Below are 13,878 nucleotides of genomic sequence, written 5' to 3' on the forward strand. Positions count from 1 at the left end.
CTTGTGGGACTTTGGGTCTCAACCTCCCTGGTTCTCAGGTTTGTCATCTGTAAAATGAGTGGGTTGGACTAGAAGGTTCTTTCTGGTTCTAAATCTATGCTCCTTTCCATTTCTTATTATCTATGATTTTTGTTTCATTCTGAGATTAGACCTGGGAAATATATGTATATATAATACATATGAATGTGTATATACACATTATATCTATGTATATTCAGATCTGAGAGCATCGAGGTGGTGCAATGGATAGAGCACTGGCTTGGGATAAGGGAGCCATCTTTTTTCCCCTATTCACTTATTTATTTAAAATATTTGTCCCATGTTTACATGATTCATTTTCTCTTCCTTCCCTCTTCCCTCTCCCTTCCCAGAGCTGACAAGCAATTCTCCTGGGTTGTACAAATATTGTCACTTGATACCTATTTCCATATTATTCATTTTTGCTATAGAGTGGTTTTTTTAAAGCCTAAACCCCAAATCACATACTCAGGGAGACATCTTATTGAGTTCAAATCTTGCCTCATATGCTTAATAGTTGTGTGACCCTGGGCAAGTCACTTCACCCTATTTGCCCTAATTCTTTATCTGTAAAATGAGCTGGAGAAGGAAGCCCCCCAAAAATGGGTCATGAAGAGTTGGACGTGACTGAAATGACTGAACAATGATAACAAATTCAGATCTGAACCTCATTTAGGACCTCTCCTTAATCCTGCCACCATCAGTCTGGGAATTGGGCAGAATCATATGGGACAGAGGAGAATGAAACCTTGGTTGCCCTGGATTGATGTGATCATTAGAAATGACAATCAACATTAATCTTGTGCTTAAAGATTTGTGGAAGGGGGCAGCTGGGTAGCTCAGTGGATTGAGAGTCAGGTCTAGAGATGGGAGGTCCTAGGTTCAAATCTGGCCTTAGACACTTCCCAGCTGTGTGACCCTGGGCAAGTCACTTAACCCCCATTGCCTACCGTTACCACCCTTCCACCTATGAGCCAATGAACAGAAGTTAAGGATTAAAAAAAAAAAAGATTTGTGGAGAGCTTCCTATGTGTTATCTCATTGGAGCGTCACAATATTCCTATGTGGGTGCTGTTGTGTTGTACCCAGACGAGGAAGCCGAGGCTTAGATGAACTAATTTGTCCAGATTCCGTAGCACTTGCCCAGGGTAGGATCCAGACGACAGTTCCGCCCTGACATCTCCCCACTCTTCTGCTGGGCAGATGTAACGGTGCTCGAGTGAGCCATTCGAATTCTTCAGTGGTCGTTTCTCCCTGCCAATGGTTTTTCCACGTCTCTGCACCTCCCCAACCCCGGTCCTTTTCTAGTCCATAGAAGCATTTCCCCGAGCTGTGGCAGGGCCAGGGAGGGGAGAGAGAACTCAAACTTGTCCCCTTGTCTGCCGTGTGGGAGTTGGCTCCCCTCCTTGTCGGTCAGCAGACAACTTCTCCGCCCCCAGCCTTCTTTTTCTCTGTCCCTTCTCTGAACTTCCTCTCTTTCCTTCTTGGCCCTGCATAGACCCCCTGCCAGCAGGAGCTGGACCAGGTCCTGGAGCGGATTTCTACCATGCGCCTCCCAGATGAGCGTGGGCCCCTGGAGCATCTCTACTCCCTGCACATCCCCAACTGTGACAAGCAAGGGCTCTACAACCTCAAACAGGCAAGTGGGCCCTCGGTCCCGGGTATTTGAGAAGGGATGAGAAAGTAGGTTCCCCTCCCCCCATTCCAAATTTTCTAAAACTAAATGAAATAAGCATTTCCATATACAAAGAAAAAGAAAATTCTCCATAAATGGAACCACAAATCTCTATGTTTAGTTTACTTTTCTTCATATTTACTTAAGAAATTCCATCCACAAGCGTCCTAGTCCCTCCTCACCCTCCCTGCATCACAGAAGGTGTCCCCTGGGAGACCACCGTGTTCCTACAAATTAAGTCTTCCATGTTTTCACCTTTCTGTTGGTAACACTCACAATTGATCATTCTTCCAGGATCAATTCTGTAACGGTGGATAATGTTCTCTTGTTTCTATTCATTTCATTGTCCATCATCCCATGTAGTTCCTTCCAAGTTTTTAGGAATTAGCCTGCTTGCTGTTTCTTATGGTGGGATGGGAAAGTAACGATGGATTTGGGGGTACGGTTCTTAGCCCCTATGACGGGGGGGGCATTTCCCATCGAACTAGGCTGAGAAGCTGGGTGAGAAAATTATGTGACTGTGGTGAGCCTGACTTGTCCTGGCCGGTCTTCCTCCTACACAACCTAACCCCAAAATTATATCTACTCTTGTTATTCCGAATTAAAGTGATGCGACTTGGCGAATTGGGGGTGCGGTGGGTGGGAGGTTGAATCCGTTGACCACTAGAGTGGGTTATTCAAGAGTTGTCTGAACTCGTAATGGGTGATGCCAAAGGTGATATTCTCCTCCATTCACGGATTCCTCCTCTTTTCTCTTTTCTCTTCCCAGTGCAAGATGTCTCTGAACGGTCAGCGTGGGGAGTGCTGGTGTGTGAATCCCCATACTGGCAAGCTGATCCAGGGGGCTCCCACTATACGAGGAGATCCCGAGTGCCATCTGTTCTACACAGAGCAGGAGGCTCGGGGGGCACATGCTCAGCGAATGCAGTAGTCTAGAACCTGCTAGTGCCCTGATGCCACCTCCTCCTCAACCTTCCTCCCCAAACATCAGCAGAGAGAGGAGAACGTGGCCAGGAGGGTGGGAGTGCTGGTGGTGGTGATGGTGGTGGTGGTGGTTTTTCCACAAGTTTTGACACATGTATTTATATTTGGAAAGAGACCAGCACCTTGCTTGGCATATACCCTACTTTGCCCCTTTCTTGCATGAAATGCCCACTCCTTGTCCCTTTCTCTCTTCCCTCGCTGGGGAGAGAAGGAGGTGGCTGGGGGTGTGGAAGCCAGTGAAGGTCTGGGAAGGGGAGAAGTTTTTATTTTTGAATCCCTGTGTCTCTTTCACCTAAGATTAAAGGAAGGAATAAAAAAAACAAAACCTACCGTGTTTCGAACATCTCTGGGGCAGAGGCTGTCTCTGGAAGGGGTGGTGGTGGGGTGGTAATCTCTGAGAAGGAGGATTGGGAGAGGTTGTACAACTTCTTCAGTAGGTCACTGGAGATCCGAACTCCAGACCAAACCCTATCAGCCCCAGGAAACTCATCTCCTTGGTGGCACAGTGGCTAGAGTACAGGGCTTGGAGTCAAGAATATTTATCTTCCTGAATTCAAATCTAGCCTCAGACCCTCACTACCTGCGTGACTCTGGGCAAGTCAGGTAACCTTGTTTGCCTCAGTTTCCTCATCAGTAAAATGAGATGGAGAAGGAAATGGCAAACCACTCTGGTATCTTTACTGAGAAAACCTCAAATGGGATCACAAAGAATTAGACACAACTGAACAACAAAATAGAGTACTGACCTCCAGCCTAGATAAAACCACCTTCCCAAGGGTTGTAGGCAAACGGAAGGTGGTTTTATCTATTGTAAACAAAGTTCCCATTATTCCTAATTTTTTTTTGTTCTCTGTCACAGAGAAGGGAGTGTTCAAGGACTGAAAAAACAAGAACCTGTCTGTGAAAGAAAAGTGGGAAATGAGGAGGTTGTTGAGGAACATTGAAAATAGGAATCCTTAAACATTTAAGTTAGTGTTAGACTATTGGTATATTACTTTAAGAACCAGATAGGCAATGAAAAATAAACCAAAAATGATTCCCCTCTCACCAAGAAGTCTAGAGGTTGGGAATCCAGGGTGTGAGTGGTACAGAAGCAGTGTGACTAGAGGAATCTGTCCTATGAGGTGAAGAGATGGGATGGCGGGACCGAATGAGCTGATTTTCAGTAAGAGAGAGAACTATAGGGTGGTACCCAGGTGGAATCACAAGCCCAGCTGCCAAAGAAAATCAGGCAGGGATGGCTAGGTGGTACAGAGTGCCAGACTTGGAGTCAGGAGGACCTGGGTTCCAACCTGACCTCAGACACTTCCTAGCTGAGGGACCCTGGGCAAGTCACTTAACCCTGTTTGCCTAGCTTTTCTCCTTTCTTAAACTGTTACTGAGACAGAAAGTAAGGTTTTTTTTAAAAAATTGGCCAGGATGCTCCAGGATCAGAGGACACAGAGGGAGGTCTACCTAGAGACCCTCTAATATAACTGTCATTTTATCCAGGATGAAGATTGAAACCCAGGATACCTTCTGCCTATAAATCCAGGACTGGTCCATACTAGCATAAGTCTTCCTTCTCTGGAGCCATGTTAGGGGGATTGCTAGCCTTTCCCCTTGCTCTGACTTCCACCTCACTGAATCCAAGTCAGTAATGAGTCCTTAAATCACAGACAAAGCTGGAAGGAGTCTTAGAGCCTTCTCTCCTTCCAGATGAGGAAAATGAGGTTCAGAAGGGAACAGATATGTTTATAGAGTAATGAGAAAGAACAGTATTTATTTTGTGAATTAGCTTAAAACTTCACTAGTACTTTTGGGATATCCTGTATAGTGCTTTAGATTTTCAAAGCACTTTACAAATACTATTTCATTTTATTTTTATAACCCTGGGATGTAGGTGCTATTATTATACCAATTTTACAGATGAGGAAATCGAGGCAGACAGATTAAAGTGACTTGACTAGAGTTGGATTTGAACTCATATCTTTCTGATTCAAAGTCCCAAATTCTCCTGGTGGCCATGGAGACAGGGCATTATTAGTGGTCTCTGTGGATATTAATCTTTATTTTTTGGAAAATCAGGTCCCTGAGTCCTATTTCAAGCATCCCTCTGGAAAAAAAAAAATGCCACCTCTTTCCAGTGTCACCAATCCCCTTTGAGGGATGCGCCCATTGAGTTGAGGAGTGGGAGGCTTAATTATATGTAGTTTCATCTAAAGGATTATTAGTGCATCCACTGTAGTTCCTGAAGTCGAAGAATCTCCAGATATTGAGAAGAGGCGGTCAGAGCCCAAAAACCCATAAGGGAAAATCCTGGAAAATTATTTCTGCAAAACTCAGTCGATGCCTTTTTTAGGACCCAAAGTGGGACTGTGCTGCCATCTTGTGTCAAGATCAGAAATTCTAGCTGAAATTCTCCACATTATTCCTTTTCTGAGAAGTGCTGTAGACTGAGGACCTAAGAACTTTGGGCTTCCATTTTTAGCTCATTTCCTTCATTAGCTTTTTTTTTTTTCCTTCTTGGAATAGGAACAAGATCAAGGAAGGAAGAGAACACTCAGGCCTATCTCTATGGGTCCATGTGAGGTTTTTAAATCCCCTCATTTTACCTTGTTAGGATCCTGTCGTGTATTGGAGAATGACCTACGCCGGGGGTTTCTGACCTATGTGTTGTAAGGCATTAATATCTTCCTCCCCATTGGATATGAATGGTATAATTATTATTTCAGGGGTGGGCCAGGTCTCAAATTTTACTAGAGTTAAACGGGTTCTTCAAACCCCAAAAAGGTTTCGAACTCGAAACTCAAGACGATACGGGGCAGTAAGATAGGAGAAGGGTTTGGGTTTGGAATTAGGAAAGCTGGGTTCCATTTCTCCCTCTGCCATCTTGCCACCTATTGCTCTGGGTCTCTGTTTGCTCAACTCCAAAAGGAGGCAGAAGGACTAGATGACCTTTAAGGTCCTTTCCAGCTACAAATTCTTTATTTTATGATGTACAAATGGAATCATTGACTCTCCCAGCTGGCAGACCCACAGAGTTGAATTTCAGAGTTGGAAAGGACCCTCCATCCGATTCATCTATTTCTAGTTCATTTTATTCCTCTAGTTCTATGACTTCTAGTTTAATTTATTTCTCCAAAATAATTTCTTCTGATACTGAAAAAAATGACCATCGAATATTTGTTGGAAGACATCCAGCCTATTATTAGATCCTGCAGAAACACATTTTGAGGGACAGGTAGATAATTCAGCAGGTAGGACACCAGGCTTGGAGTAAGGAGGACCTGGGTCCAAATGTGACCGTAGATGCTTCCTAGTTGTGTGACCCTGGGCAAGTTACTTAACTCCATTTGCCTAGCCTTTTCTCTACTCTCTTAGAGTTGTTAGTAGGATAGAAGGTAAGGGTTAAAAAAAAAGAGAAACATTCCACTTTGGGATAGCTCTAATTGTTAGGGAGTTTTTATTCTTTTATTTTTATTTTGAATATTTTCCCCTCATTATGTATTTCATGTTCTTCCCCTCTCCTGTTAGGGAGCTTTTAAAATCCGATATCAAATTTAATTTTTTTTCTTTACAAATTTGACCCTATTTCTGATCTATGAAGCTAAACAAGTGGAACCCTTCTTTTACCTGGCAGTCACTCAGATTTGTAAAAAAAAACTATCATGTCTCTCCTGAGTCTTTTCTAGGCCAATCATCTCCAGTTCCTTCAGCTGGTCCTCTTGTGGCAAGAACTGGAAATTCATTACCATATTGGTTTCTCTTTTCCCTGGGATCTCTAGTTTGTGACTTTCTCTATTAAAATGTAGTGTCTCAAACTGACAACCGTATTTCCGATGTGTTCTGGTCAGGACAGAGTACGGCAGGATTATTATTTTCCAGGGAGCTATGCCTTTTAATTCACATTATATTAGTTGAAATGTTTTTCCTTTCAATCATATCATGCTGGTCATCCATATTGAGCTTGCAGTCCACCAAAACCTTCAGATCTTTTTCTGATCTTTTGTTGTCTGTCCAACCATGGCTCCACCATCTTGTCCTGGTGAATTTTTTTTTTTTTAGTTTTATTTTTTATTTTTTTAAGAAAAATTTCCCATGGTTACATGATTCCCTGGTGAATTTTTGAATAGAAATGTCAACACTTTGTACATATCTTATAAGGTTTCATCTTATCAGATTCAGCCCAGTGTTCAAGCTCTTTAAGATTGTTTTGCATCCTGACTTCGCCTCCCAGCTTTTGCTCTCCAATTTATGTCATCTGCCAATTTGATAGCTATACCATCTATGCCTTTATTCAAGTTAATGATAAAAGTGGTAAGCAGTTTAAGGATAAGAACTGATTCCTGAGGCACTCCACTCCCCTGGAGACCTTCCAAATTGACACTGTCTTATTTTTTCCATCCTCTGACGTTCTGGTAGCCTCATTCCTTCCTCCAGTAGAGGAATAGGATTTGTGAGATTATATGGTGTCAGCTTGGCTGAAATTGCTCTGTGGAAAGTGTTATTCTGCATGAGAGTAGGGATTCAATGAGAAACTTTTTAGAGGCTTGGCTCCATTTTCCCCATGAAAAATTAAATATGTAATTATCAAAATCCTTTGTATGGCTTATAAGATAACAATGTTCATATTTCAAATTAAATGGGAAAAGGAATCTTCTTGATTTTCCACCAACATTTTCCAGATTCCCCTTGCTCTTATCTCAATGACATTTCTATGCTGCCAGACTATTTGGACAGGCATTAATGGATTTCATTAATATAATTTTAAGTATCTAAGTGGCTTGTGATCAGCCAGGGGAAACTGGGAAGAGAGAAAAGAGTAGACTTCCAATTAAACCTGGTTTTGATTCCTGGCTCTTCCACTAAATATCTCTGTGCATGAATAAACCATATCTTCAAGCTCTTTAATAATAAGGTGATTTATGGTTGCCCGAGTATTATAGTGGTTTTAGAGTCAGGAAAGCTGGGTTCAAATCCTGCCTCTTCCATTTTCCATTTGGGTCTTGGGATCTTCGTTTGCAAAGTTAAGAGAATATACTTTTTAGGTCCCTCATTGCTCTAAATGTATGATTCTGTGATTCTTCTCTGGGCCTCAATTTTTTGTCTGTAAATTAAGGGGATTAGAATAGACTCTCTCTATATATATATAATATAGTTCCTTACTGTGCTAAATTTATGATTTTTCAAGAGAGTAACAGCTACTTGTTGGGTATGTTGTGTCTGGATTGTACTATATACTACTTTATAGATAATGGCTGAGGTCTATTTCAATTTTTAAATTTCATGATTCTGAACCTTTAATTCTCTAGGTCTCTATTTCTTCATATATAAAATGAGGCTTAATGACTCCTTAGTACCCTGATATCTCTAAATTTGAGCATCTAGGTGGATGCTGGAGTGCTGGACATAGAATCAGGAAGACTCATCTTCCTGAGTTCAAATCTGACCTCAGACACGTATTAGATGTGTGACCCTGGTCAAGTCACTTAATTGCATTTGCCTTAATTTCCTTATTTGTAAAATGAGCTGGAAAAGGAAATGCCAAACCACTCTCATGTCTTTGAGTTCAAAATGGTCCAAGATACTTATTAACTGTATGACCCTGGACAAGTCTTTTAACTCTGCCTCAGTTTCCTTATCTGTAAAATGAGCTAGAAAAGGAAATGGCAAACCACCTTAGTATCTTTAATTTTTCTCTCAACCTCAGTTTTCATCATCTGAAAAAAATGAAGGAAGAATGAATCGTCTTCAGAAAGAATGATTTGTTACTCCAAAAGATTTCAGCAGTATTGAGAATGGAGCAAAAAGGGATTTTGGAACCTGAACGGGAGGTGGGACTGGATGATGCCTTTCAGTTCAGAAAGGGTATAATCCTATGAGTGGGTGATCTTTATGTTCCTATAACTAGAGTAGATTCTTCTACTGACATTATCCCATCTGCTTTGGCATCCAGAGGTTAGCACTGTGATGGGATTAAGAGTTCACAGCTTGGAGGAGTTGGGTAGCTGCATATTCTTTGTGTCTTCAAAAGAGATGGATTGGACAAATGCTACCATTTCTGGGCTTTGCTCTTCTGAAGTATCTGAGACATTCCTGATGGGACTGATGACAGTACACCTGAGGATAGACTAAAGGAAGCCTTTCATTTAATATATTTCATATGGGTTCTAAGGAAGCAACTGGGCATGGGGCAAGGAGATGAGGACAGATGGGTGGTGGAGCCTCTGAAGAAAAAACAAACTTGGGTGATTTAATCTGAAGGAGAGAAATTTGCAGCATCCAAACAGTGCATAAATAATGTTTGCTAAATTCCTGTAAGATAATTATGCAAAGGGTAAACTATTATTCTTCCCCATGGATGGGAATTTAGGATGGGTAGAATTTCTCAATTAAGCAATAAGGATTTAAATTTTTACTCTGTTACTGCATAACCTTTGGCCCATTACTTATCTTCCCTGGGTTGAATTTTCCTTAGATGTAAGAGAAGATATGTTAAATAACCCTGGAAAAGCCTTGATCTGTTTTGATCAGTTGTTACTACCCAGAATACTTTCTCAGGAGAGAAGGCTGTAGAGGTCTTCAAAGAGAAAAAAAGTAGAAATTTGGTTTAATCTAAAAGTTATTACTATCTTTTTAGATAGAGTTAGTGGTATAATGGAAGTACCAACCCTAGCTCTGCCATTAATTTAGTCCTTGGACAACTTGTTCCTTTTGTAAAATGAGGTTGACTTCAATCATCTTTTTTTTTTTTTTTTTAAACTTTACCTTCTGTCTTGGAATCAATACTATATATTGGTTCCAAGGCAGAAGAGTGGTAAGGGCTAGGTAATTGAGGGTTAAGTGACTTGCCCAGGGTCACACAGCTAGGAAGTATCTAAGGCCACATTTGAATCCAGGACCTCCCATCTCTAGGCCTGATTCTCAATCCACTGAGCCACCCAGCTGCCCCCTCAATCATCTGTTAGGTTTCCTCTTTCCATCAACCCATCCATCAACAAGCATTCCTTTATTCCAGCTTTAACAGACCCAGTTCAGGAGGAGATGGGGATGGATGATCTATCTCTGCCTAAGAAAGAGCTGCCTTTCTTGGCCAGGAAGGCAGAATTAGGGGCAAATAGGTTAAGTTACACAAATATGAGATCAAAATATAAAGCAAAAATTTCCTCAAAGTCAATACTGCCCCCATGTATTATGAGGCTGCCTCAGGTAGCATTGGCTGCCCTTAAGCTGAGGTTGGATCCACAGTTTTGAGAAATGTTTTGGGGATTTCTGTTCTAGTAAAAGTTAGATGAGGTGGCCTCTAAGGTCCCTTTCCACTCTGAAATTCTGAGAGGAGATGACATGGGGGATTCGTTCCAGTTCAGCTGTTGTACGGTGGTTCCAGGTGTTAGAAACCCAAATGGGTGGCTGAAGGTCTACAGGATCTCCTTTCTCTCTTTTTTTAATGGTTTAGGTACAGATCTACCTAGAGCTGGGGAGGGAGATTAGGACCCACTTGTAATTATCCTTGGGACACTAGGTATGAGAGAATCGGAAGTTCTACCCAAGATTGGGGGTACCAGATACATTGGATTGCTACACCTGAATGACTTGCTCCAGGATTTTGAAGCTCTCTGAAGGGGCATCCTAGCTCTGATTTACAACAGCTGGATTTGCATTTGGAAGGGAAGTCAGAGATCCTCTAGTCTAACTCTCACAGAAGAGATAATCAAGGCCCATGTTAATTATTATCCTTCACCCCCAAACCTTACTCTCTTCTGAATTCCATCTACTCTAGGCTCACCCCTCACCCCTTTGCTTGCCCTGTCTTTCCTAGGTCCTTGGAGGAAGCTGACGCAGGCTAACTGAATGCATAACTTTATTAAATAAATGCTTTGTCATGACAAAAGACAAAGATCAAAGAGTAACATAAATTATAAGTTGAATAAATAGTATACAGCAATCTTCACTTTTTAATAAAATGTGAGATCCTTTGTTTTTTATTTTCTTAAGTACAAAATGCTAAACAGGAGCTAAGCTCTTCCACATTCAGGTTTTTTTTTTTTGTTTCATTTTGTTTTTATTTTCCACACACTGAGCTTTTTTTTTTTGTTCGTTTCACGTTTCCATCCTTTTCACTGGTAAAGATTATGAATATTTCTTTATTTTAAAAAATTGGAAAAAAAGAAGAGAGAACAGAGCTATGGTACGTATGTAAAAAGCTATCAAGAATTAAAGTAAAATGTGTCGTGGTTATTGCTATCTTAAAAAAAAAAAAGAACCAGGTTGGAGTCTCGGAATCTGAGGGTGCGTTGTCTGATAACTGTCACTATCCATATAGTTGCCTAGGTGGTGGTGCTGGGAGGAGGAGATATAGGGCTCATGCTAATGATCAGGGGCTGGGGAGGGCTAGGATGTGGGGCACACAACTATAAGGTAGCCCCTTCCCCTTCACCTCTCCTACTTCTGCCCCATCACCCTCTTGCCCCCACCCCAATTCCCCTCTGCAGGTCTGGAGAGAGAAAAAGAGAGAGGGAGGATTGGAGCCTATGAAGAATGACTTAAGGACACACTCTATTAGAAAATCAAGAAAGTTTTTTTTTAAAGAAATAAAAAAATAATAAGAAAGCAGTTGAGAGATAGTGCAATATAAAGCCTTGCACACTAGTGGTTTTGTTTTGTTTTGTTTTTTAAACAAACAAATGAGGGCAGTATAAGGCCCAGGTTGCTGGTTGGTGGAAATCCTTCTCTCCTTGTCCCATCCCCAGTCCCTCCCATTTCAGAACTCTCCCTTCTCAAACGTCACATCTAGCACACCAAAAATCTGTCTGAGGTACCAAAGGTCCCTTCGATTGGCCCACTACGAGAGTGAGTGGCTAACCTTTGAACCGTACCTATTCAGGGTTGATGCTAAGCTGAGGGAGAAGCCTCTCCTCTCCTCCTCAGGATTTGGGTGTAGCTGTGTAACCAGTGGAGGCTGCTTGCTAGGATAACTGACCTGGCTGGGATGGGAGTGGATCAGCTCCGCATCTCCGTCACCATGGAGACTGCTTGGGCAGTAAAGGGGAAGGAGAAGTGGGGCATGGACCGAAGACCTGGTGAGATCTCTCCCCACCTTCTCCCTTTGAGGGATGAATGTCTCCAGGCTTGTATAGACCTGGCTGTCAGTTTAAGCTATGCATAGGCATCAGGGTTCATTTCGCCCCTATTGCCTTGGGGATGGAGGTGGGGGTGGGTGGGAATGAAGGTTGGCTCAGACCCATCATCCCTCACTGAAGTGGCTGAGGCAGGAAGAATACGGAGGGAGTTCCTCTACTTCCAAGAAGAGTGAAGAAGGAGGGGATGGACCAGAAACCTTCCTAAGCAAAGCCTAGAAGGAGGCTGGTAGGATACTCCGATAACCCAGAGCCTAGAGCATCAGGGATGAGCAAAGGCTTGGCAAATGGCCAACCTCAGGAACTAGAGACGAAGATTTCATAGGAGCTAGGAACTCCTGTGTCATTTCAGACCTGTCTTCCCTAACTACGCTTCCTATCAGGGGCAATGGGTCCAATGGGAGACCGAAGTGCCCCTGTCTGTCTCCTCTTTATTATCTCTCAATCCACCTTCCCTAGGCTCAGGTCAGGGTACCGGTTTGGGACACTCAGTTTAGGTCCCAGAAATTGTGACCACCTTTGAGGAATAAACAGCTTCACAGAAACACCGTCACACAGTCTTTAAGAGCTAGGTACCCTAATGGGATAACTAGGGTTTGGGTCAGTAGATTTGGGCTGTATTACCAAGCTGCCCCCATCCCTGCAAATCTATCCCCAAGGTTCTGGTGGGTTTGGCTTTTAAAAACAACCTACAGAAGTGGACTGAGGGGATTGGGAAAGATGGAAGAGATTGGGATGGACTCAATTTCCTTTGTGGAGCTAAAAAAAATTCCCTTTAATTTGGACTTTGAACAGTGCATTGACTTCCCCTTCCCATAGTAAGTATCCTCATTAATTTAACAACTTCCAGTGTTCACTTGTGAAACCTGGAATAAGTTTATGTCTAATCTCTAGGGATGGAGTAGAGGATGACAAGGGTGGGGGAGCATTCCATTCAATGGGGCAAGATGTTGGGATAATGAGACAAGGGAGTAGGAGAAAGAAGAGAGAAAAAGAAGGCAGGAAAAAAAGAGGAAGAGAGAAAATGGACTAAGGAAACTGGAGATAGGGGAGTGGAGTGGGGTAGAAAATGAAAAGACAGAGGTGAGATTCCTGGCTCAGTCTAATCTTAGGGGAAATGATACCCCAGCATCTGCTTAGCAAATCCCAGACAGATGGATTGCTCAAGATCCAGGGAGAGAGAGAGAAAGAGAGAGAGAGACAGAGACAGAGACAGAGAGAGACAGAGACAGAGACAGAGACAGAGACAGAGACAGAGACAGACAGAGAGAAACTAGAGAACAATGTGAGAAAGGATTAAAGATACTGGCCTATGTAGATGTGGGGAATGTCCAGGGGTGGGGTGGGTGGGAATAAGGATTGGTGCAGAGAGATGGAGAGGCAGACAGAGAAAGCCCAGATGTGGCTCTAATGCTGCCCTCCCCTCTGGCCCTTTGTCTCGAGTATGTTTATTTCCCTCTCCTCTCCCATGCCAAATGTTCTCCTGGGGGGATGTAGGGATTAAGTCCACTCCTTTCAGATTATTCCTTATATTCTATGTGTTTGGATGTTCCCTCCACTGAAGGACACATGGTTCTTTGCCATGTTCTCCCCAGATTAAGGCTGGTCTGCTTGGGATTGTGACACTGGGTGAAGGTATGTGTTTTGAAGGGATTTATCCATAAAGGAATGGATTCTCTGCCAGTGTCCATGCCCCCTTCCTTGTCTCCTTCTGATCAGCATTTAGCCTCAAAACTACCCCATGAACTAAGGAAAAACAACATCCTTTCCCATTCCTGTAGCAGAAGAGGAAGGAGGAAGGGTGAGCTGAGTCAGAATTCTTGTTATTACCAGCTCAAATGATCCATGCCAGCCAAAACTTCCCTGGCATCATCCTGTCCCTCCCTTCTGAGGAAGGAAGAAGTAACTGACCAGAGTGGAATCAGAGACTGAAAAAAAGAAGCTTTGGCCCCAAACCTGCTCCACCACAGGGGAGGCAGGGATTATTGGAGTCTGAAGGGAGCTTCTTAGCACAGTTTTGTCCCTTTAAACCAAAGCACCACAGGGGTACCCTACCCCCTCTCCTCTCTTCTGACCCTCCAG

General features: G+C 42.8%; 1 protein-coding gene across 1 annotated transcript in view; it reads left to right on the forward strand.

Annotated features, from left to right (window-relative positions):
* IGFBP2 (insulin like growth factor binding protein 2) overlaps window positions 1-3,006 on the forward strand; it is a 41,657-nt gene extending 38,651 nt beyond the window's left edge. Inside the window, exons 6-7 of the mRNA XM_044669431.1 lie at window positions 1,517-1,657; window positions 2,463-3,006. Of these exons, the coding sequence (XP_044525366.1) occupies window positions 1,517-1,657; window positions 2,463-2,624 (303 nt within the window). The 3' untranslated portion in view covers window positions 2,625-3,006. The remainder of the gene's footprint in view (window positions 1-1,516; window positions 1,658-2,462) is intronic.
* The last annotated feature ends 10,872 nt before the right edge of the window (window positions 3,007-13,878 follow it).

Source organism: Gracilinanus agilis, chromosome 3, assembly GCF_016433145.1.
Source record: "Gracilinanus agilis isolate LMUSP501 chromosome 3, AgileGrace, whole genome shotgun sequence".
In the NCBI taxonomy this organism is placed as follows: Eukaryota; Metazoa; Chordata; class Mammalia; order Didelphimorphia; family Didelphidae; genus Gracilinanus; species Gracilinanus agilis.